This window comes from Protomyctophum bolini, assembly GCF_963924005.1.
Source record: "Protomyctophum bolini genome assembly, chromosome: 7".
Lineage (NCBI taxonomy): Eukaryota > Metazoa > Chordata > Actinopteri > Myctophiformes > Myctophidae > Protomyctophum > Protomyctophum bolini.
In genome coordinates this window covers 25,256,167-25,279,224 of record NC_137868.1, presented here as the reverse complement: position 1 = coordinate 25,279,224, position 23,058 = coordinate 25,256,167, and the positions used below count along the sequence as shown (strand labels likewise).

Below are 23,058 nucleotides of genomic sequence, written 5' to 3'. Positions count from 1 at the left end.
TATGTTGCAGCAACGTGAAGCATCTCCTCATCAGTTTGTCAGTGTAACTTATTGAAATACCTCGCAGACATATGGGCATTGGGCAATGTGTTTCATATTACCAATGGGATGAACTTTACCCCCTCATTCCACTGGGGAGGAAATTTCCTGTGTGAAAACATATTTCTTATGACAGATATCAGAAAAACAAACACATTTGGATGTCTGTCAGTCTGTCCATCCATTTTTCTGCCCATCCATCCATCCATCCATCCATCTATCCATCAATCTATCTCTATCTAATACATAGATAAATAGATCATTCTTTACTGATCCCACAGGGTTGGTGTAATTTGCTCCATATGTCGTCATTTGGAAAGGATGTGGCCAGTCAGCTGGAAAATGCTTATGGCATGTTTACTTAGCTAAATTATTCAGGAGGAGAAAAAAAGCTAAATAGTCTACTCAATAAGCATCATGTGAGTTTGATCACTACATGACTGTAGGACCAAAGTGTTCTTTCTTATCCCTCTGTCATATGGTCAAATGATAATTTAGAATCAATTAAGAGGCAAACCATGATTTATTTTAATGTCATGCCATCACACATTTAGTAACAGCAGAGCTCAGATTAATCGGTAAGGTGACATACCTGAATTACATTAAAAGGAAACAGCTTGACTCTTGCTGTGCTGACGTCAAATGTGCCATTTCTAAAACATGTGACACGTACAGTACAGTGCTGAATCACTTGCTGCAATTTCAATTGTAAAACGGAGCATGTGAAGCTCTCTCTCGCTCTCTCTCTCACACACACACACACACACACACACACACGCACGCACACACGCACACACGCACACACACACACACGCACACACACACACACACACACACACACGCGCACACACACACACACACACACACACACACACACACACACACACACACACACACACACACACACACACACACACACACACACACACACACACACACACACACACACACACACACACACACACACACACACACACACACACACACAATGATTGTCTCTTGACCAGATAAACACATAAAACCAGCTCCCTCCACTGAAATATGTGTTTTTCTAATGGTTAAGTCCTCTTGTAGGCATGCTTTAAATTCTATATGGAATGTTATTTGTGCAGAAAGTGTCACCAGAGCACTCTTTTCAGTTTTACATTCTTACCCAGGAGAGGGTGAGCTTGTATATTATATATTATATATATTCATACTTAAAGCAATATTTCACCCCCCCCCCCAAAAAAAAATGGGTAATTTGATTGTCTACTCAGGCTTTTGTGAACACCCCAGACCCCAGTTTTTATGTTGCTCAAATCAGTATTTCAATATTTGATATTCATTTTATCAGACTCAGACACGTCCACTTCCTATACAACCCCATTGTAACTTCAAACTCAATTATTTTATCCATGTGGTTCAGTCCGACATGCATTAGTCCGACACCCTATGGTCCCTACCCAAAACCCAAACCCTAAACCTAACCTCACAAGAAGCCACAGGTTAGTTTTACCCTGCCATGGGTTAGTTTTAACCTGCCACGCATGTTGGGAGCCACAGGTTAGTTGGTCTGCCACAGGTTAGTTTTAACCTACCACGCATGTCGAGAGCAACGGATGAGATTTTACCGACCACGGGAACGACGGTGTTGTCGGAACTAATGCCTGTCGGACATAGTACATGATGTCTACTAACCAACATATGCACCCCGAGCCTATCTCCTGTTTCTGTAGCATGAGGCAGCTTGATGTACAAGTACGTACACAGTACACCCCCCGGACATGATGCTAGAATGTTGCAGGGACTTACCCCCAATCCAACCCTTGATGCATAGTGCCCAGCAGGAGGCACTGGGTCCCACTGTCTTTGGGATGACCCAGGCCGGGGGTCGAAACCCAGTCCCAGGCTGGACACACTAACCACACGGTCACTGAGCTTAACCATGTTAGATTCATCGAAACCACCTTTTTTAGGCGCCTATGCCCAGCTTTGTGTGTCAAGGATCCCCATGTGTGATTTTTTATTTTATTTTTGAAAGAAATTATTCAAAAATAAATGAATATCAAATATCTAAATACTGAATCAAACAACTTAAAAACTCCCCGGGGTGCTCCAAAAAGCCTGCAGTAGACGTTACAATGACCCGAATTATTGAGTGAAATATCCCTTTAACTGAAATATTAGTTCCATGGGTTATGTCACCAATAGGATATGTGATGTCATCAATAGATCAATCATGGCCCAATACATGGTAACGCGGCACCTATAGCTTCAGTTTACACAGAAAGATGAGTCGGTATTGTCTTGAATGACTACGCTGCCGAAGTGGAATCCAAATATGTTGTTGCCAGTTTGCAACTTTGCATATTTGCATTTGTCACTGAGGGTGAAGGTGTAAGCCAATATCAGTAGTTGATTAAACAATAATATTCAGTAATAAAATTATATAAACTTTAAAGGGTTTTAAACTACATCTGGTGGGGATCTTTAATGATAGTTTATAGTATAATAGCAAAATAACTCAGAGAGGTTATTGAACCAGTGGCTCTGAAGGTGCTGGCACAGCCATAGTGGCAGTTTGTATTCATCCAAATGGCACAGTCAGGCCTGTGCCATTTCCACTGGGCTCACACAGCAGCAGTTTTAAAAATGGAGGACAGGGCCTTCCAAAGATTTAACACACAGTTAGTATACAGAGAGAGCCCCTCCTGCATACGCATTATGCACATACAAACACGCACACACACACACACACACGCACACACACACACACACACACACACACACACACACACACACACACACACACACACACACACGCACACACACGCACACACACGCGCACACACACACACACACACACACACACACACACACACACACACACACACACACTCACACACACACACACACACACACACACACACACACACACACACACACACACACACACACACACACACACACACACACACACACACACACATACTGTACACCACAAAAAACTAAAATAAACACATCCCCCCAGATGGACAACCATATACACTGCACATACACCTACACATGATGATGCATCGATAATGCTGCATTTAAGCATTATATAATAAAAATGTAGCAAATCCTTCTTACAGATGGTCATATTTAGTTGCATGTGGAAAATCTGTTGCATTATGGACATGGACCAAAACCAGCTACACACGAGGTCAAGCCCTATAAGTCTCATCTTACATTTTAAAACTTTGGTTATGTTTTATATTTATGTCTTATGTTGATGTGTAAAGCATTTTGCAGAAGAAACTGTTCATGTTCACTGTTCCTGTTGCATGTGCTTTAGATATACAGCTTTATTTGCAGACCAATCAATGTCAGTAAAACCTCAAATATTTGGACAGCTTGAATTGTAAGCTATGACAAGAACCGTCCAATTTTATACTGATAGACAGGTGATGGACATAGGCTATTAGTGAATAACAATGCTTGGAATATGATATCCCTGGTCTAATTGGAGAATACCATAGCAACATCTAGTGCAAAATCCAGGAGAGGTAAATGAACCCTCTGGATTTTATATTTTAACTCGAAAGTCTGTGAGGTGGATTGACAGGTGTAATTACCCAGCCAGTTCCAGACAGGTTTTTAGAGGATTGGAAACGTTTTATTATACTGACAGTGAAGAAATTCTGCCCCTTTTCCTATTGGCCAAACCTCCACCATATAGTCTGGAATCTGGATACTGTAGACAGCTAAATGGTTTTAATCTGATTAGATTCATCGGCCCCCTCAGTTTTCTGGAAAACACATTTAAATACAGCACTCACCCTTTATTTATTGTTTCCCCCTTTTTAAATTTGGATTCAGGAACAGCTCATGCTGTGTCCAAGTGGTTTCTTCATATGATCCTCAGAGACACATATCCCAGCAACAGCACTTAATTTATACTATACATTTGGCATTGAACATTGTTGTTGGACATCAGACCTGACATGTGACCTTCCAGTTGCAGAAGGGTCGCTCTGTACAGAACAGAATGTGCTCAATTATCTATATGTTCTGCATTTTGTTTGTTGTTACATCATCCTGTGGTATAGTATAACAACAAGAAGATGGAGATTAACACATTTATGATTTGTCTCTGTCTCTGCTGTCATCCAGAGTTTGAACTGTTGACCATCTTGTGTAAAAAATAGGACCCTCAGGTGTAGATGTTGGCAGGCGCATAGATATGCATGCAATCAATCAACAATAACTACACAGAGAGAGAGAGAGAGAGAGAGAGAGAGAGAGAGAGAGAGAGAGAGAGAGAGAGAGAGAGAGTGAGAGAGTGAGAGAGTTGTGTTGCATTTGTCTTTTGCCATATATAGTAGAAGTGGTCTCCCTGATCACAATTGCCTTTGAGGCAATTCTAGTTTCACTTGTTTCAAACAGTAACTTTCATCAGTTTCAATAAAGCACATGAAGCAGATTTAATGAGAGTTGAAGGAAAAATGTGGATACCTTAAAAAAAATTAAAGGATTATATTACAAGTCAAATTGCTGAGGTTTAGCTTAAGCTATAGCCTACAGTATACCAAATATATTTTACACTGGGAAAATAATAAGAATTATTATATTATACTGTTGCTAAATTGGATTATGAAAACTGTCAGCACCTGGGTTTGCAACAAAGTAGGCTATAAGTGTTTGAGTGGAGATTGTTATTGAATTACCGCCAACTAGGTCATGTTTAAAGAATCAAAACGAGATGGGCTACATGATGATCAATGGTTCTGAGTAAGAAAGATCTCTTAAATACTGTCCAATAGAATGTGTCATTTGGTAGCATGCCACATTCCCATGGCTTCTTACATGTAATATACTGAATTTAAGTTGGATCTAAACCCATTTTTTACAGTCTATGATCTAAACACAGCCTAACTAATTAAGGTGGTTTGTCTCTACAACAGGGGTAGCAAGTTGCAACATCGGAACAGTGGAAGGTAATCACTTCGCAGTGTGAAAGAGAGGATTTGTGGGTAAAATAAAATAAATATAATGTGTCAATGTAGTCAATTAAATTAAGCCCCCTCATATCACTGCACATAATTCTAGCCTACATTCATTACAACTCTGAATTCTGACGGAGAATTATTTCAAAGCAGAAGAAAAACCAATAAAGGTTATGTATGGACAATCAACATCAGTAGGAAGTATGTTATTTAAATGTGGTGTCACTGAATGGCACTGCTCTACAATCAGTGTGGCAACAGTGCGACCTAGTGGTCAAATACAGTATAGGAAGTCACCATGTTTTAACATTCTGACATATAAGTTATAATTAAATATGTATAATGTTATAATTAATTTATAACATACAAATAGTATGTATTGTATCAACATCAACATTACATTTTCCTTCAATTGGAATACTACCATTAACAACTGATTTTGTTTCATTTGCCGGTACGGACCTAATCCTGAGTGAGACTGAATGAAAACACTGAAAACACACATCAATGACCATCTTATGCTGTATATTAATAGTATTAGTATATATATAGTATATATATATATATATATATATATATATATATATATATATATATATATATATACACATATTACAATGTGATCTTGAAAGAAAAACAAAGTTTCCATCTGAGAACATTTATTTTTTTATTGTAATCAAATTTGTGTTTTTGTTTATAATGACATCCCTAATCTGAGTTCCTAGAAGTTTTATTTTTTACCACTATGACACCCCCAAAATAGGGACATCAGGTATATTGAAAGTGGTCACAATTTTAGATTCATTGGCTGCATAAATGCCAATGCCAATGTAATTTAAAAATTCCAATAATGGCCAATATATGGACCAGACTGATATATCTGTCAGGGTCTCTTCAAAAGGGTGTGGCTATGGCTCAGGAGGTTGTGCAATAATCCGTGGGTTGGCGGTTTGAATCCCGGCACCTACTGTCCACATTTCATTGTCCTTGGGGAAGACACTGAACCTCACATTGCCTCCAACGAGTCGGACGGTGCTAGCTTTCCACCATTGGTGTGTGAATAAAGTGAGGACACTGGTGTTGACTGTTCACCGCTTCAACTCCCAATGTATGAATGAATGAATCATTGTAAGCACTTTGAGTAAGCACTGCATAGAAAAGTGCTATAAAAATACAACCCATTATTACTGAACATGATGCAGTAGGCGAGTAGGGCATTCATTTATGAAAAAAGTATATGGAGATAAGAGGTTTCTGGCTGAAAGTATATGCAATGTGGCCCTCTGGAATTTGAGTGTGGAAATATAGTGGCCCTCTCCATCATCAAAGTTGCTCAACCCTGGCTTAAAAAATTAGGCTTAAGGCATCAAAAGGTTAAGCTGTATGCATTGTTTTGTATTCTTCAGCAATAGCAATAATTATTAGTTAGACGTGGACTTGTGAAGATAAAGTATCCACTTTGAATTTCTGGGTGAGGCGAAGACCCATTTGCAAAACTCAAGCATATTTACAAGGTTTAAAAAAAAATGTCCTGTGCAATATTAGGTCTGTTTTGTGACTTGTGCAAGTAAGTAGTAAGTACTGTACCTGTTCTGCAAATAGCCCCTCATTATCATTACGGAAAGAAATAATGGTCAAGAGGCTTGGTAGAGGAAGTTAACCCCTATATATGCACTTGAGGAAGTTAACCCCTATATACACTTGATGGACCGGCATCCACCAGGGGTCCATCCTTCCTAGTCTACACTGAATCTCTTTGCTGAAAATAGCCAATCTGGGTCAGGAAGATCGACTAGGTCATGAATCGCCTTATATTATGTGGTTAACAAAAATAGATTTAAATCTGTTCTCCATCAATTGTTCCTTTTTAATGAATATACAAAGCTAATGAGAGTCAATCAGGAGATCAACATCATTGTAGCAAAGCTCTGTGAAGGAAAGGTTGTATTTTCAACTGCAGTGTTATTCTTTGGATAAAGCCATGTTTGGACCATGCAAACCGTTTATCTTAAGAGGGCCGAAGGTCATGAACACACTCTGAAGATAGGAGAGCTCTATCATACAGCAATATAGATACAGTATGTAGCAAAGCACATTTGGGCAATTGTCAAAATGTACTGCAGTCTTTTGTGTTTTTGTTAATGGGATAATTTAGATTGTTGAGAACCCTCCTTTTTTGCAGTGATATACAAAGACATGCCTTAAATATATTAGAAAAACATTATATAATTTGTTTGTTATCTTCCACCTCGTGGATAAAAATCCCTCAAATGTCAGGTAATGTCAGAGATTGACAAAATATGAAAATGTTTTACCAAAGTTGTCCATTTAAAGCCATATTAGAGTATACAAAAAGGAAACATTTTTAAAATGTTTTAACTGTGTGCCGTCCGCAAGACATCACCAGGGTTCACTCTCTTAAAAAACAACGTATTAGCATTTGGAATTGTATTCAGATGATTCTGAGATTTGTCAAATTGTGATAAAAGGTACTCTTAGCTTATTAGCACAGATCATGGGTACAATTCATGGATGTGTTAAAGGTCCTGTTGTTGTCACAGATAGTAAGACCATAGCAGAGCCATTGAGATGAGAAAGAGTTACGCCATCTTCGTTCAGGCCAACTATTGTTCAACAATAATGTAAACAAGTAATATTAAAAAATATATATGAATAGTCAATATTAAATACATTATTGCCAAAACCAACTAACAGTACATTGGACTTTTTTTTTTTAGGTGTGCTCAGGGTAACAAGAACAAGAACTGTTACAACTGTTTCTAGCTCAATGGCTCTGGGCCAAGGTACCCAGACAGCCAGCCTGATGCTGTGTCATGACAGAATGCAGAGCTTGTCCATGTTCAAAATGTCCAGAGAATTCCTTGTAAGCCGGCTAAATAGTTGTTAGAGATATCACCTTATAACTGGAGGCCATAGGTTAACTCCCAAGAATAGCCATAATAATGCCTGGCTGGTGTGTCCAGTGTCCTAATGCAAGACACTGAAGAACTTCCGTAAATTGCTCTGTCATTGCTTTGGCTAAATGCCTACAATGTTAAAAAAAAAGAAAAAAGAATTACAGAGCCAATCCCACTATGCTAGCAAGCTAAATGACTACATTTCATCAGCATGTGCTGGTTTGGCAGGGTCCAGGCCTCCTTTCCCAGCCATTGGCGTTAGATCCACGGCCACAGAGTCAGTCTGCTCACCAGCCAATGTTGAGCTGTTCCCCAATTGGCTCTCTTCTTGGACCACACCCTCCAAGTCTCTGATTTCTGTATTTTCTACTGGTTGTTTGAGAACATCGGCATTGGCCAGAGGTCCAGATTGGTTTAGGTCAGGAGGAACGGGCAAGGAGTCGGTTTGAATGGCAGGGCTGTCTGCTTCATCCGTCACCTGCTGGAACGAGGTTGGATCTGTCAGGATGTTTCTGGAAATAACTGTAAGAATGGAAATGAACAGTTCAAGTGTTATGCTGTATTAAGTACATTCCATTTCCAATACATGAAATAGCAAGTTAGTATATTATATATTCATTTTTTTCCCAATACAAACCTCATGTATAAAATTATTTCTGATAAACACAGCTGTTAAACACATACATTAAATGCAGAGAGCCACTGTAGACTGTAGATTGTGCATCAGTAAACTAGGATTATAATAATAATAATAAAGGACTGAGTTTTCGGTCATGTTTTCGGTCTCACCTCCTTTTGGTTTGTAGTCATCTTCTAAGGAGGAGACACGACTGAATGGACTGTAGCTGGGTATGATAATCAGACCCAGGGAGAAAAGAATGATCTGAAAAGAACACACACACACACACACACACACACACACACACACACACACACACACACACACACACACACACACACACACACACACACACACACACACACTTTCACAGTTCACATGGTTTCTCTGTTGTAACAGATACAATTTTCCTTTTGAAGTCCAGTATTAAGAGTGCCATTCTATCTCTTTGACCTACTAGAATGCAGGTACTGGTTTGAGCTGCTTTAGTGACCGTCTGCTTGATCAGAGACTGCAGTCTACGCAGCTGAGCCAGAAGGGACCTGCATACAGTATGTACATGCAATACAGACAAGAGTATCAGTAATAGAAACACACTCAAACATTGAACATAAAAATATATTTGGATAACGCACCAGTGGTCAGAGTGCAGTGGTAGAACTTAACTGGTGCTTAAGTTCAACATCACATCTTCGCTCACACACATTTGTCTTGAGTACAGAGATGATAGGACCACAAGTCCCCAGGACTTCTTTGTGTTATCCTTTTAGACTTAATGTATGACTGTACCACGTACATTTTTGACTAATAAAGTATTCAATCAATCAATCAAAGCAGGCACAATCTTCTATTGCCGTTATTTTGTATGGCACCAACAATCTCTATACTAAGGAGTGGAGAATACTGAAAGCATCAGACGCTCACGTCATCAAGTGTCATCATCACCCATTGTTTATATCGACTGAAGGGTGTGTCAAAACCTGTTGCGTCTTTCAGACCTTGGTTCTATTTTGGAGCACTGAAGCGTGGCACAGACCATCCAAAATGAGTCCGAGCAACACAGAAAGGTAACCTTTTATCTCAAACTTCTATTGCATGGACTGTATGCAAATGTACATTTGTTTTCATGTGCTTGAACAAGTGGACTCGCGCTGATGTATGTCAATGTTCAGTGTTTCAGGATCTTTACATATTCACTTTCCCTGCATAAAGATTCAAAGTCATATATTTGTAGTCGCCAGCCCGCTTATTTGTTTTTGTTAACATTGGCCTTTTAAAATAATGTAATCCATTTCTTTTGAAATCATATCATAGCTTCTTATGATTTTTTTCAGACTTGACTTTCAATAGGAATAACAATCAATAGTTAATGGCTAATAACTATTGTCTTACATGTTGTGTTTTTCCAGCTGCTCTACTGTCCTCTGCAGCTCCTTGTTCTGTGCTGAGCAAGCTGCAGCCCTGTGACAGATATACACAGGTTTATGCAGGTGCATGCACAAAATCTGTGAGAGTGAAGAATTCCTACATATACACATTTTTCTAGGCAAGCAAATAGAGCCTTCACAGTGGCATAAAATAATTACGATTGTGAAATACTTAACTGCTATAAAACATACTTCAAGTTTCTGACAATGTATATAGTCACTGTACCAACTTTGATGAGGCAGTATTGTGTTTTACTTTTAAGTTAGTATTTTGGACAAACTGCTGGTTTCTGCCCGACAGCTGAGATATGCTGTGCATATGTAATATTGTATTATAGAGCTCCCACTGACTTAACCTTTATTGTATACAGACTGGTAAAGAGTACCTGCTCTCCAGCCCATCAATGTACTCTTTTCTCCTGCGACGGCTGTCCTGTGCCGACTGCTTGTTGCGGATTTTCCGTCTGACCTTTTTCAAGATCCGTTCCTCAGCCTAGAGATTAATATTGATTCAAAGGTTAAAGAAAACGTTATCATTGTCTAGCCTAGGCACTGTCAACCAAATCCTTGACTCTGTTATGTCTTACTTTGAAGTACCCTGCAATGCTAGTGATCTAGCATTAAGCTATACCGTTGCTGACTTTAATAAAAAAGGAAATCAGCATTGGTAAGATTGTCAAATAAGCAGTTAGGGCACGGTCACGCCTGACTTTTAGTCTATCTATGAGGGCAGATTCTGCCCATGCATTTCAATGGGAATGGAGCAGTTTGCTGCCATTTGCGGATTTCTGCAAAAAGAAAACCGGCTCCATTCCTATTGAAATGCATTGGCAGAATCCGCCCTCATATGTAGAATAAAAGTGCGGTGTAGCCGTGCCCTTACACCAGATATTCCATGGGCACATTTTCCTCTAATCTGTCACTATCCTGGTTACTCTTAAATACTCTTAGTTAAATAATATAACTCCTTGTGTGACCTTGGTGAGAGGCAAGTTGTTGGGCAAAGAAATGCCTTCCTGGTTTAATAGCTTCTGCTCCTCCTCTGTGAGTCGGAGGTCTGGGAACAGCTGGTTAAACGTGAGGAAGAGAAAACATAACCATCAGTTCTTCATCTACAAACCATGTCAGCAGTTCTATATCTGAACCAACAACCCCCTCCATTTAACACTTTTAAATTTTTGCACGATTTTGTAACCCATTTTTTCACCCAGTGTCAATTATCTAATGTAATCCTGGGCGCTACACTTCCTCTGACAACCTGGGGACCAGCCGGATGTAGCGTGGAAGGATTCGAAGGAACACGTTATTCCGACCAGTTCCTTTCCCCTCCATGCCCCGGCTGGCCAGGGGGAGGTAGTTTAGAAACCAGATTACTGCATAGGCCTAGGGGATATGGGGAGAACATGCAAACTCCACACAGAAAGGACCTTTTGCCAACCCCACCTCGGGTATGGGCACTGATGACATGGAGGAGGGAACACGCCCCCAGTGCCCACAGCGTCCTCAACGGGAAGAGCTACCGACTGTTCCGTGTCCCCCTCCAACCATTTTAACAGCTTTTGTCTTGGATCTTGTCTTAGGTCACAACCTATAAATCCCTCATGATGCCTTGATAGCCTATGCAACAGATTTGCTGTTGCGTATGTCTCTTTTTTGTGGCCTTGAGTCCTTCTCTAATTTGAAGTCTGTCTGTGGTGTCTGTTAGTGTCATTCCTTTAACGTCATTCATGAAGAAAGATCTGTGCCACAGATGTCAATGAAACTAAAGTTTTCTTTTGAAGTATATAGAGCTATGGGTTGATTCGAGGTGTAAAACATTTTAGACTAAAGTTCTAAATTAACCACATTGAACCTGTGTCCCTATTTTTGGCCAATTGTTTTTCTTCTTTTTTAAGTAGCAGATATAGAACCTGACAACACATTGCGATGCGACGCATTGAGAGCTTGTAGATCGGCTATTTTACATAAAAGTCAGGGCAGAAAAATGAAGACGCAAATTGTGATTGGCCAGAAAGAGATGATGTATAATAACAAGACACTCACACACTTCACTTCACACGGGGGTGATTTTTGTTGTACAAAAATGTTGTTTAAGTGGTTAAAGAAATATTCCCATAATCAGGTGGGTCACAAACGACATCTCTGGGTGAAGTCTGGGTGGGGAAGTTAGATTTATACATTTATAAAGCCTTGAGCAACTAACATTTACTGTAGGTGCTTAAGAACATGTACAGTAGATACTCTGCAAGGTTGTTTGCTAAAGATTTCAATGGATAACAAGAAATACAAAAAGTCTCACTAGTGAGCTTTCAGGACTGGAGGGGGCTGTGCTGGAGTCCAGCTGGTTAGCTGACACTATTGGCAGCTCATTCACAATGCAGGACTCCGAGATCAACATCTGAGAATTCCAATCATCTGCTCAAAACACAATAAAATGACAGAGAAAGATAATTAAAAAAACCAAAAAAACATACAATACATCTTTATTGAAAGAGGCATGTATGCAGGCCTTGCTTATCAGCTGCTGTGCATTTGTTATTCTCAAAAGATGAAATTGGTGAACCAATAAGAATTCTGATACAACCCAACCCCCTTCACCCAAGTGACCCAACAAAATATCCTCACCCAGTTGTATGGAGATGACATCCATATTCTGTTCAGCCTTCACACGCCCCAGGCTGCTGACATCATACACCACCTGGTAGTAGGGTTGTCACAATCATGACATTTTACTTGACGGTTAATTTTGGCATTGAATGTTGTAACACATAATTTCCGTTTGCCTTGTAGACTTTGTAAACAAAAGATTCACAGGGAAGACAATTTTATACATAAAAGAACATGAATAGGCTAATGGAAATAACCGATCTACAAGCTCGTAGATCTTTTTTTTTTATGTTTGAAAATGTCTGGACATTTAACAGATCAATTTATACAGATGAATGGACGAGCAGTTGAGACGAATAACAGTCTAGGGCCTTTCAAACGTGAAGCGATATAACGTGCCTATAGTTCATTTCCAATGAGACCTGCGTTTTTGCGCAGAGCAGTCGCGGTGCGACAACGCAAGCGTATTTACGTGAGCGTGGTCCCGTGAATTTGTTGCGTGCGTGCTCGTTACGTGCACAAGCCCGCGAATCACCAGACCTTGATTCTGTTTAGCTTTTTTTTTACGCTTGCGTTGTTGCGCCCCTCTTGAGCAGACCTGGAGGAGGCCTGTGTTGATCCAGGCAACGTCTGCATTCCTCGCTTCCCGTTTGAAAGGCCCTAGGTCTAGGAGGAGTCCGAATAAATTATGGACTTATTGGTTATTCGTCTCAACTGCTCAAAAATAATTGCAATTATCTCAAATAATTGCGATCAGACGATTATGTAATAATGACAGGCCTACCTGGTAAATGGTGGCGTGGGCCTGGTGGGCCTGCTCCACTGTTGCTGTTGCCACAGGGACCTCAACAGGGTCTTCGGAAATGCCACTGTCACTCTCCGACAGTGTCTCCCCCAGAGATCCGCTGGTAAACACCTCATTTGGGTTGATGGCATGAAGGACATCCTCTGATTCACTGTCATTAAGTCCCTGACGGAGATAAGGTAGGATGAAACAAACATAGTCCAGTCTTTTTGTTACAGAGTGCTTTACATAAAGCAAAACATAATATGACAGTTATGATGGTAAAACAACAATGAACAACACATGTGAAAGGGCCCCAAATACAGAAACAGCCTAAAACGTATTGTATCTGTTGTGTATAATGTTAGTCCTTGGCTTCTATAAAAATATTTATTTTGTTGGTGCTGGTTACTCATTTATTTATGTTTGTGCATGGGGATGTAACAGCTTACGGCAACATAAAGTACACTGGTCAGAACAAAGAGATTAGCTCACAGTCAATTTGGCCACTTTTAAATGGTGCAAAAAGACTAGATTAACATTTTATACAAAATGTGTCATCAGTCAACAAAGGACAAGACTTGAATGACAAGTTTAAATATTCCTCCCACATGAATCAGTCCGTCATTCGTGGGGCCGTGGGGCATGACCAATTGTCATGCCCCAGACAAAAAATAAGTTATACTCTTACAGTATGTACCTGTACACAATATGTAACAATAAAGTACAACCTATAAAAATGTAATAAATTCACAAATACAATAAACAAGAAAGGCTCATTTCTGTATTTAGACCATAATCGAAACAGGTTGTGGTTTACATCACCACACATAATGGAAGAATTCTCTCTATGACTATCCCCCAAAGTTTAAGTGAAGCCAGCAAGCCATGATTCACCTGATCATATAGACTAGAGAGCCATCTGAAGTACGGATTGCAGTCATATTTTCTTCTTCTCTATCTTTGAAGGGGTGCATAGTTTGTCCCACGACATACAAAAACATATATACAAAATGAGAGCTACTGCTTCTGCTACTGCAGTCGATATAAGGAGTTCATCTTAAATGTATTTCCCATGTGTGAACTCTATAGTATCAGTATCAGAGTTTGAGCAGTGGGTGCAGTGACCAAAGTAGGACTCATAGGACCCGATAGTCAAGTTGTTAGGCCACCCTAACCATTAGGGAGTGTATGGGCTTTAATATCTGAAATCAAGTCCCCGGTTCACGGCGGCAGAGTGGACTAACCAAGATTATGTGCAGGTTTTAGGAGATTATTGGGGGCTCAAATCTCTTTAAGGGATGGTCACTCACTCAGAGTCACTCCTGAGGATATGCCCAGTTGGTTTCATTTTGCATGACTATGTTGAATTCTCTGGAGAAGAAGACCCAGGGAGCAGTTTGGTGCTCGAGTTAGAAGGGCGTGTCTTGTCAGTGTAAAGGCAGGAAATCATTGTCAGAGCTGCAATTCCAACACAATCTTAAGAACTATCTTAAGGGATACTACTAATAAAACGTTTCTTCTTATCCTCACCTTTGTAGATAGTAAGGTCTACAAGTTTATCTCCATGAAATTGTGATCCATTGTAAGACAGGCAGCCAGTTTAGATACTTAAAGAAATATCAAGTTTGTTTCTATTACCTTTCCAGATAACAAAAAAGGATTAGAGTGGGTGTGTTGTTTTATTGCAAGGCCCCCATATGATGGAGTAAAGGAGCTTCCCATTGATGTTCCTCAGGATTTAAAGTATATTCACTCTTTCTTCTACAAAGTACACTGGTGTTGAGTGTCATTTTTAGAAATAGAACTTAAAATGTATTATGTTGCGGTTGTTTTTCTCTTATGATAATAAATATCCCAATTGAGTGATCTATTGTATTGTTCAGATATCACTTGGATGGCCTGGCCCCTAGTCTCCTATCCTTTCCTTGTGTGCTTGCACTGTAGCTATAAAAGTCCCACAGAATTGCTTGTTAGTCTTTTTGTGATGTTACTGTAAGTGACCACAGTCATCACACACATAGGAATCTACTTGTAGGGGTGTAACGATACGATTTTTAACGATACGATACGATTTTAACAGCGATACGATACTGTATGGATCACAATTCATGATATATTGTTGACGATACGATACATGGACAATATTAGTTAATTATGGCGATATGATACGATTCAATGATTTGAAGTCAATACAGTAACATATACATTAAATAATGTATTTATTTACAAACAAATACATAATATTATATGTGTGAAACTTTTTTTTAAGGGAAAGATTCATTATTATGGATATAAATAGATGGACATTGTATTTGAACACATATGGACAAACCCAGGCCTTGACATGAACACAGAGAATACACACACATTTATCGATAGAACAATTGTAGCTATATGGAATGGAAAAGTAATTGAACCCATCTTTTTCCTTTTTCTTCTTAAAATTGGTAAATATAATGCACAAATACTTTGTGCTTGATTAAATTGATTATTTACATTGCAAAACGATTCAATACCGATTATTTACATTGCGATACGATACGAATACGATACAATACATAGTCAAACAATGCAATAAGATATTTCATGCTGTTTAGATAGATATACTTTGATTTCGATAGTTACTATATCGTTACACCCCTAGAATCTAGGTGAGAAAACACCCAACAGAACAGACACATGCAAAACAAAACAATGGTGAATTTAGGTTTGGTGTAGCCCCTCTCGGAACCCTACATAAAGCTTTTATGAAATTTGATTGTCGCTTTATTGTAGGGTCCCTAAACATTACTTTATTTTAGTGTGTAAATGTTGGAATGCGGACATAAACAAACTCCTCATTAAGTCGGTCTGCGCACTCTGACCATTTTCTTTCTTGTGTTGGCTTCTGAATGTGCGAACTATAAGTACCTATACATACCTCTGAGAATATCTCCTGTGTCGCGGAAGCCGTTAAGTATTTTTAATGTCACTTTGATTCTTCTTGTTTATTTACCGTTTTATTGTATCGCCTCCCGATGTGCGGTTGGCTTTGCGGGCTACGTCCCTGCCTCTGATCTGCTCCGTCATAGCTATAGCGCCACTAGCTAGCCAGATAGGCGGTACAATGAGGTGTCAATAAACAAGGTAGGAAGAAGCGACATTTTTAATCAATCATAGATTGATTAAAAATTGCTTCCGCGACACAGGAGATATTCTCAGAGGTATGTATAGGTACTTATAGTTCGCAGATTCGGAAGCCATCACAGGAAAAAACGTCGTAATACTGCACAGATTCATTTCTCCTTACGTGTTTACATTGTATTTATGTGTGCATACCTGGTGGCAGCCCGGCGGTGAACCAGGACCCAATGGGTAAAGTCTTAAAAATGTCAGAAACTTTACTACCATTGGGTTCTGCTTGTGGGGCTAGGTTTGGTGGTGATTGGAGTTGTTGGACAAACAGGACAATAAACTAATTTACTACCGTAACTTTAAAAAGGTACTTACACAGTGAGGGTCTACTTCCCATTCCGCCAGTTGCTTTTCTGAGTTGGTAAAGATGACATCAGAGCAAACAAATTTAGTATCCACACTATCCAAATTCCAGTTGTCCCCTGTTACACCGTCCTCTTCCACATCAGCGAAATACAGCTCACCATTCTCTGCATCCATGACCTAATCCAAAGACTGTTATTTAAATTACACAGGCTATACAACTCTTATTTGTGGTACATCTGACAGTAAACAGTACAACTTAAATGCAAGTCTGAAATCTGAATGCCATGTGCAATGGGAGGAGACACAAGTGTCATTTCGCAATACAATAGGTCAATAGGATATCAACATCCTGGTAGCCACGCACGTTAACATGCACGCGCTCTCCATCTCGTACACACACACACACACACACACACACACACACACACACACTTTAATGTAATGTTAAGTTGTTAACCAACATCATGTAAGTAAATTGTGCTTTAATACGATTCGTTACACAGCAACAGACTAAGAAATACGACATGGAAGTGAGTAATTTCTCAAGTATTTGATTAGACTATGCAGTAGGTGCCTTATGAGCCGAGGCCTATTCAAATGCATCAATAGTTGGTCAACACTCGAGTGAGGATCCCTGTCAAGCCGGATAAACAAGAGTGTATTGTGTTCAGACAGGGTAGACTATAGGCTACTACTTACTGGAAAGGAATGTGTCTCTTTCAGAAGCGACTCTAAAAGGAATTGCTATTCGCACTGCATTACTAATAAATCGTGTTTCAAGTACGAGACGGAAAATACGTTTTCAGCAGAGCAACAGCGAATATCCAGCTGGCAGCACGTTTGTCAATCATCCGGACAAGATGCGTCGTCGTCAGCTCACAGTCACACCTACCCAATCCTCAATTTTCAGAATACAGTAGATTTCACGCAAAGTTGGTCTAGTGGGCTGAAAGAAACGTGAGACGGTTACTGTACCTTTTAACAGTCTCCCAGAATGTCTTATTGATTGGACAGAAAACACGGTAGCCAATAGAGAAGATGAGGAGGAGGGTGCTTTGAAGGGTACGTTCTAGACTGGGATCAAGTCACGTTGCAGGTTGTTGATCCGGTCTGGGCCTTCAGCGGATACGGAAACAATGCGTGTATGTATGTGTACAGTCTCGCGTAGCCAGAGACAACTATTCCACAATCTCCGAATGCTATATAGATCATAGAAGCTGCTGTATGATGAAGCGTTTGTAAATCGCTGAGGCAACAGTCTGGTAACGCGAAAGTAGTGTACTTTCAAATTACCGGATACGGAAAACGGGTGTGTTAAGTGCAAAAGTTATTGCCTGGGGAGTGGGGACCATAGTGGGGACCACGTCACACAGGCTGTTAAAGCTATATCGCGCAGTTTAGCCTGACGACTACAGCACGCACGGATCCTCAGTCAACTCAGAACTATACAAATATATGTACCTACTATGCTAGATTATACTATATAATACTATATAATATAGATTGTACTTTTTAAAATACACTTTCCAAAACTAAAGTTACAAATATAATTTTCCAAATAAGACACCAAGAGCATAATAATCTTGACAAAGGGAAATAGACACTATGCCGATTTGCTCGTCTACATATGACGTAAATTCTCCATTCATTGTCAATGGGAATTTAATGTTTGTGTAGCGCTAGCCTCTTCCACATCCATCTTTTAGTAACCATCCACAAACTTCATCTTAATCAAACATTAAATTCCCATTGACAATGAATGGAGAATTTTACGTCATAGTGTCTGAGCAAATAGGCAGCCGCATAATGGATGATAAGAGCGCCCCTCACTTCACACAAATATTAACATTAAATACAACATTGAATATTTTTTTATATATAATATTAGATATTTTTTACATTGTATCATCATGGTTAAAAGATAATAACATAATGGATGATGTAGTAGGATGATAAGAGCGCCCCTCACTTCACACAGGTGTGATTTAAAAAAAATATAGCTGCAAGCAGCGGTAAGGCGGGACCAAGCAAGAAGGCAATAAGCAATAAGCACAAATAAGCCATAGAAACATGGAAGACTAAACTTGAGAAAAAGAAGACCATGGAATTGTGACAGGTCGGGTTTTTTTATTGTGGGGGGCAGGGTTCTTGAAGACACTGCACTGAGTTGGCGGTGCCCGGATATTAGAGCCTCCGTCTCATACAGATCTCTCTATGGATTGATCCGTAGCTGGACCTGGCTGACGCGCTATGCTAATGCCGTAGGCCTACTGTTGGTTCATTGTGCGTGTCTGCCTCAATAACACACACATGCAAGCTCTTCATGCGTTTAACATATTTATTCCACCATTCAGTGAGTACAGCATCAGATCTGCGATTTCAGAAGCAAAAAGTATAATTAGAATAGATTACAAACAGATATTTCAGACTGAACCCTGACAAACATTTCGCTTCACAGTATTTGAAAGTGATGACGTACCTGCGGTCAAAGCCATTTGCCCTTCCGGGTCAATCCTCCCTCACCATTTGAACCTCTATGATTTGAACCCATGACCATTGTGTTCCAGAGCTCTACCTACCGAGCTAACTGTTTCAGTTTATTTGTAGTGCAACATCACCCCAACTCCCCAAGGGGTCTCTGTGCACTTCACAACAATACACAGCTAAAAACTGCAAACAACTGCAAAAAACACAATAGCACAATAACACAATAGCAAGGAAACAGTAAAGCATAATGAAATGTGCCAATACACATGGCTGACATAAGTACCATGCGATAGGACACCGCTATAGATCATCAACAGATAGGTGTAAAAATGCATTCAGAAAATCCATTAATATAACATAGGGTTTTAAAACCACAGGGCAGAGCAAGGTGAATACGGTATATTGATTTCAGTGAAACTAGGGGGAACCATAATGCAGGGAAAAAAGATGGGTTTTAAGTCTAGATTTAGTGAGTTGGCATCTCTAACTGCTTGTGGGAGAGCATTCCAGATGTGTGAATGCTCTGCCCCCAACCGTTATTTTATTGTGGTATCTGACTGTGAGTTTTCCAGTATCTTGGGAGCGTAGAGGTCGTGGGGGGATGTATGCTTTTATTAAGCTGGAGCTGGACATGTATGGTGGAGCAAGTCCATTTAGGCTTTAGGGCTTTAAAGGTCAGGAGGAGCACCTTGGGTCTCTGTGGGTTACAGCCACAGAGACAACAGGAGGAATGCATTATGCACTGACAGGACTGGCCCCAGATGGTGGAAAAACATTTACCTTTTATGTCCACTGGGTGTCACTGGAGTCTGCTTTGCTTATGGAGTCCATGGTGGTGCAACAGGTGCAAGGCCAGGCGTTGCTGGAACCAATACAAGCAGAGAGCCTAGAACCCACCCTCCCCCAAAGCAGCTGCCCACGTAGACCTACTGCTTCATAAGAGGTGTGTGTGTGTGTGTGTGTGTGTGTGTGTGTGTGTGTGTGTGTGTGTGTGTGTGTGTGTGTGTGTGTGTGTGTGTGTGTGTGTGTGTGTGTGTGTGTGTGTGTGTGTGTGTGTGTGTGTGTGTGTGTGTGTGTGTGTGTGTGTGTGTGTGTGTGTGTGTGTGTGTGTGTGTGTGTGTGTGTGTGTGTTTACAGTGTTACTGTTGTCCTTTACTGCATTTAAGATGCTATGGTTTAAGAGAATGCTGGCAGGTATATTTAACACTGTGGGTTACATATACAATTGAATACAGTATAATTTATGTAGTCTAATTTAGTCAGTAATTCATGGTGAGTTGAAAGCCAAAGGGCAGTACATGTATTCAACCTCCTGTACCTCCAAGCTGGATAAACAAGGACAAGAGGCTGGGTTGTTGTGGACATGTGTGCTGTGGATAAAAACAGGTCATGATCACGACCCCTCATGGAGGCATCCTCTCCTTGTTTTCTTTTCAGATTGAGTACTTATTCAAAAGTTGTCTTCACTCCACTAAGCAGAAATGAAAGTAGGATTGGTTTTAGTTTATAAATAGCATAGATCTTTTTTAAATCACACCCGTGTGAAGTGAGGGGAGCTAATATATTAAAGTCTAACTCGTGTTGCTATGATTAGGTGATGTAAAACAAACAGTGACAAAACAAACATTAAATCATCTTTATTGTTAGTGTTATGGACAAGATTTCCCTTCATTGTCAATGGCGTTTTTAAAACAAACATTGAACTAAAAACAAACAACCCTCACTTCCGTGTGAAGTGAGGGTCACTCTTATCATACATCATCTCATGAACAACTGAATTTATGTGATTGGTTAGCTGATTTGCTCGTCTACATATGACGTAAATGTTCCCTTCATTGTCAATGGCATTTAATGTTTGTGTTGCCACAAATTTACGTCATATTTGGCAGACATTTGACCTCATTTCTCCTTTCCTTGTCAATGGCAAATATGAGACGTGTGAGGACAAAAGCTGTATAATAGGAAAATAAAAAAACATCCACAGTAATATTGTGTAAATCAACACTGTTGGGAATGTCAGGCAAGTTTCAAAGCCTTTAGCCTTGTGTGACCCAACAGGAGGCAGAGACAATGCTGCGTTCTAATCTGATACCTTTGGTCACAACTAGGATCTGAACTGCAACAGAACTTGCAACTGCAATGCAAGTTGTAGCCCACCTGCTTGAACCTGTGCACCATGATCTACTCTATCTATCCTATACCACCAACATGCCATTCATTTCAACAATAACTTTTGCCAGAAACTATCCTCTGTTTCTGGATCAACATTTATGGCTAGTATGGGGTGAGGGGATGGACACACACACACACACACACACACACACACACACACACACACACACACACACAGTTGATCCTGCGTGTGCTGATCCCGACGGCCTTTGCTGTGTGATACTCCCGGCAGTATGGGTAGAGTGGCCGCCTGGCCGGAATAGAGCGGCACCAGAGTTAGTGTCGAAGTGTCCTTGAGCACGAACCCCCAATTGCTCCCGATGTGCAGGTTGGTGCCTTGCATGTTTTCCTCTGCCATCTGTGTATGAATGTGCATGTAATGCACAATTCATGTAAAGCGCTTTGGATAAAAGCGCTATATAAATTCACCATTTACTAAATTGCTCCCCATCTCTCTCTCCCCTGTTTCTTGTCTACCTACTGTACTATCAATAAAGGCATATATATATATATATATATATATATATATATATATATATATATATATATATATATATATATATATAAAAACATCGCATGGATGCACCTGGGACCTATCCTCAGTGATGTATCCCAAGGTCATCGGGGTTTCGGGTCTCGCAACATCATACCCCTCACTCAGGTGACCCAGCCGGGGTGATCAAGTCCCGACTTACGTCCCAGTAGCTACCCTACCCTACCCACGATGAGTCCCAGTAGGGAAAGACAGGGCCACACAGTCCACCGTTCCCAAACTACTATGCCGGGACTGGGAGGTCTGGTGCGTGGAAGGACTAGGCTCTGTGGGTTGACTCCTGTCCCTCCTATGTCTCACCAGGTCTGCTCCTGCTCTCACCAGGTGTAGCCAGGACCTGTGTGTTGCACCAGACTTCCAGCACCAGACACTTCATCAGGAGTGAGCCGCAATTGTTCCTCAGGCTCCACCGGGGCCAACGGTGGTGCTGAAGGCTCCGCTTGTGGTTTGAATGACCCTCCTAAAGGCCTTACCGTGGGCTGTTGGGCCTCCTCACGGAAGACACAGTCTGGGACGCCAACCCATACTGCTCCCGGGTGCCGTCTACATTCCGTCTGTCACCATACCTGGTTGTCACATAGTCTATTCCTAGTCTATATATAAAGAAGAAAGAAGTCTGCTAATGTGTCATATTTCAAGGCCTGCAGGGAGGAGCTGGTGTTAGAGACAGACCTTTGACAGAACATGCTGCGTGAACACAATTGTTAGTGCTTATGGTGCTGTAAAGTTTAATTTTACTGTATATGAATGACTTTTATGGCATTCATTCTTTGTAGATTGCATATAGTAGGGACAGATTGAATATAACTCAAGTTTAGCTGTAGATTTAGATTTTGCTAATGAAACAATTTCACTGTATTACAGTATATGAAGTACGTACATGGTCTACTGAACTTGAACTCATTCTCAACTGCATCCTGAGGAAGTGATAGGCCTATTGCCCCTTTGATATTGCAGCAAAGATTAGATAATAATGATATGATTGCCATCATGAAACCA

The 23,058-nt window shown here is 40.3% G+C and overlaps 1 protein-coding gene across 2 annotated transcripts; it reads right to left on the bottom strand.

The window, feature by feature from the left end:
* Positions 1-5,737: 5,737 nt before the first annotated feature.
* creb3l4 (cAMP responsive element binding protein 3-like 4) lies at positions 5,738-17,784 on the bottom strand. Of its 2 annotated transcripts, XM_080768684.1 has the most exons (11): positions 17,547-17,782; positions 16,857-17,024; positions 13,365-13,550; positions 12,599-12,671; positions 12,273-12,388; positions 10,951-11,040; positions 10,360-10,466; positions 9,939-10,007; positions 9,004-9,088; positions 8,717-8,810; positions 5,738-8,449 (listed from the first exon to the last, which is right to left on the bottom strand). In XM_080768684.1, the coding sequence occupies exons 2-11, from the start codon at positions 17,019-17,021 to the stop codon at positions 8,124-8,126; spliced, it is 1,311 nt and encodes a 436-aa protein (XP_080624810.1). In that variant the 5' UTR covers positions 17,022-17,024; positions 17,547-17,782; the 3' UTR covers positions 5,738-8,123. The 2 variants fall into 2 exon arrangements, with proteins under 2 accessions (XP_080624810.1, XP_080624811.1); XM_080768685.1 differs by lacking the exon at positions 10,951-11,040 and having other exon boundaries at positions 17,547-17,784.
* Positions 17,785-23,058: the final 5,274 nt, after the last annotated feature.

Bases quoted from the DNA above. Each gene is read 5' to 3' on its own strand.
- creb3l4 (XM_080768684.1), bottom strand. From the start codon at position 17,021: ATGGATGCAGAGAATGGTGAGCTGTATTTCGCTGATGTGGAAGAGGAC. The intron at 12,672-13,364 runs GTAGGCCTGTCA...CCCTACTACCAG, and splicing joins CCCACGCCACCATTTACCAG to GTGGTGTATGATGTCAGCAG. The intron at 8,450-8,716 runs GTGAGACCGAAA...CCATTCTTACAG, and splicing joins TGACTACAAACCAAAAGGAG to TTATTTCCAGAAACATCCTG.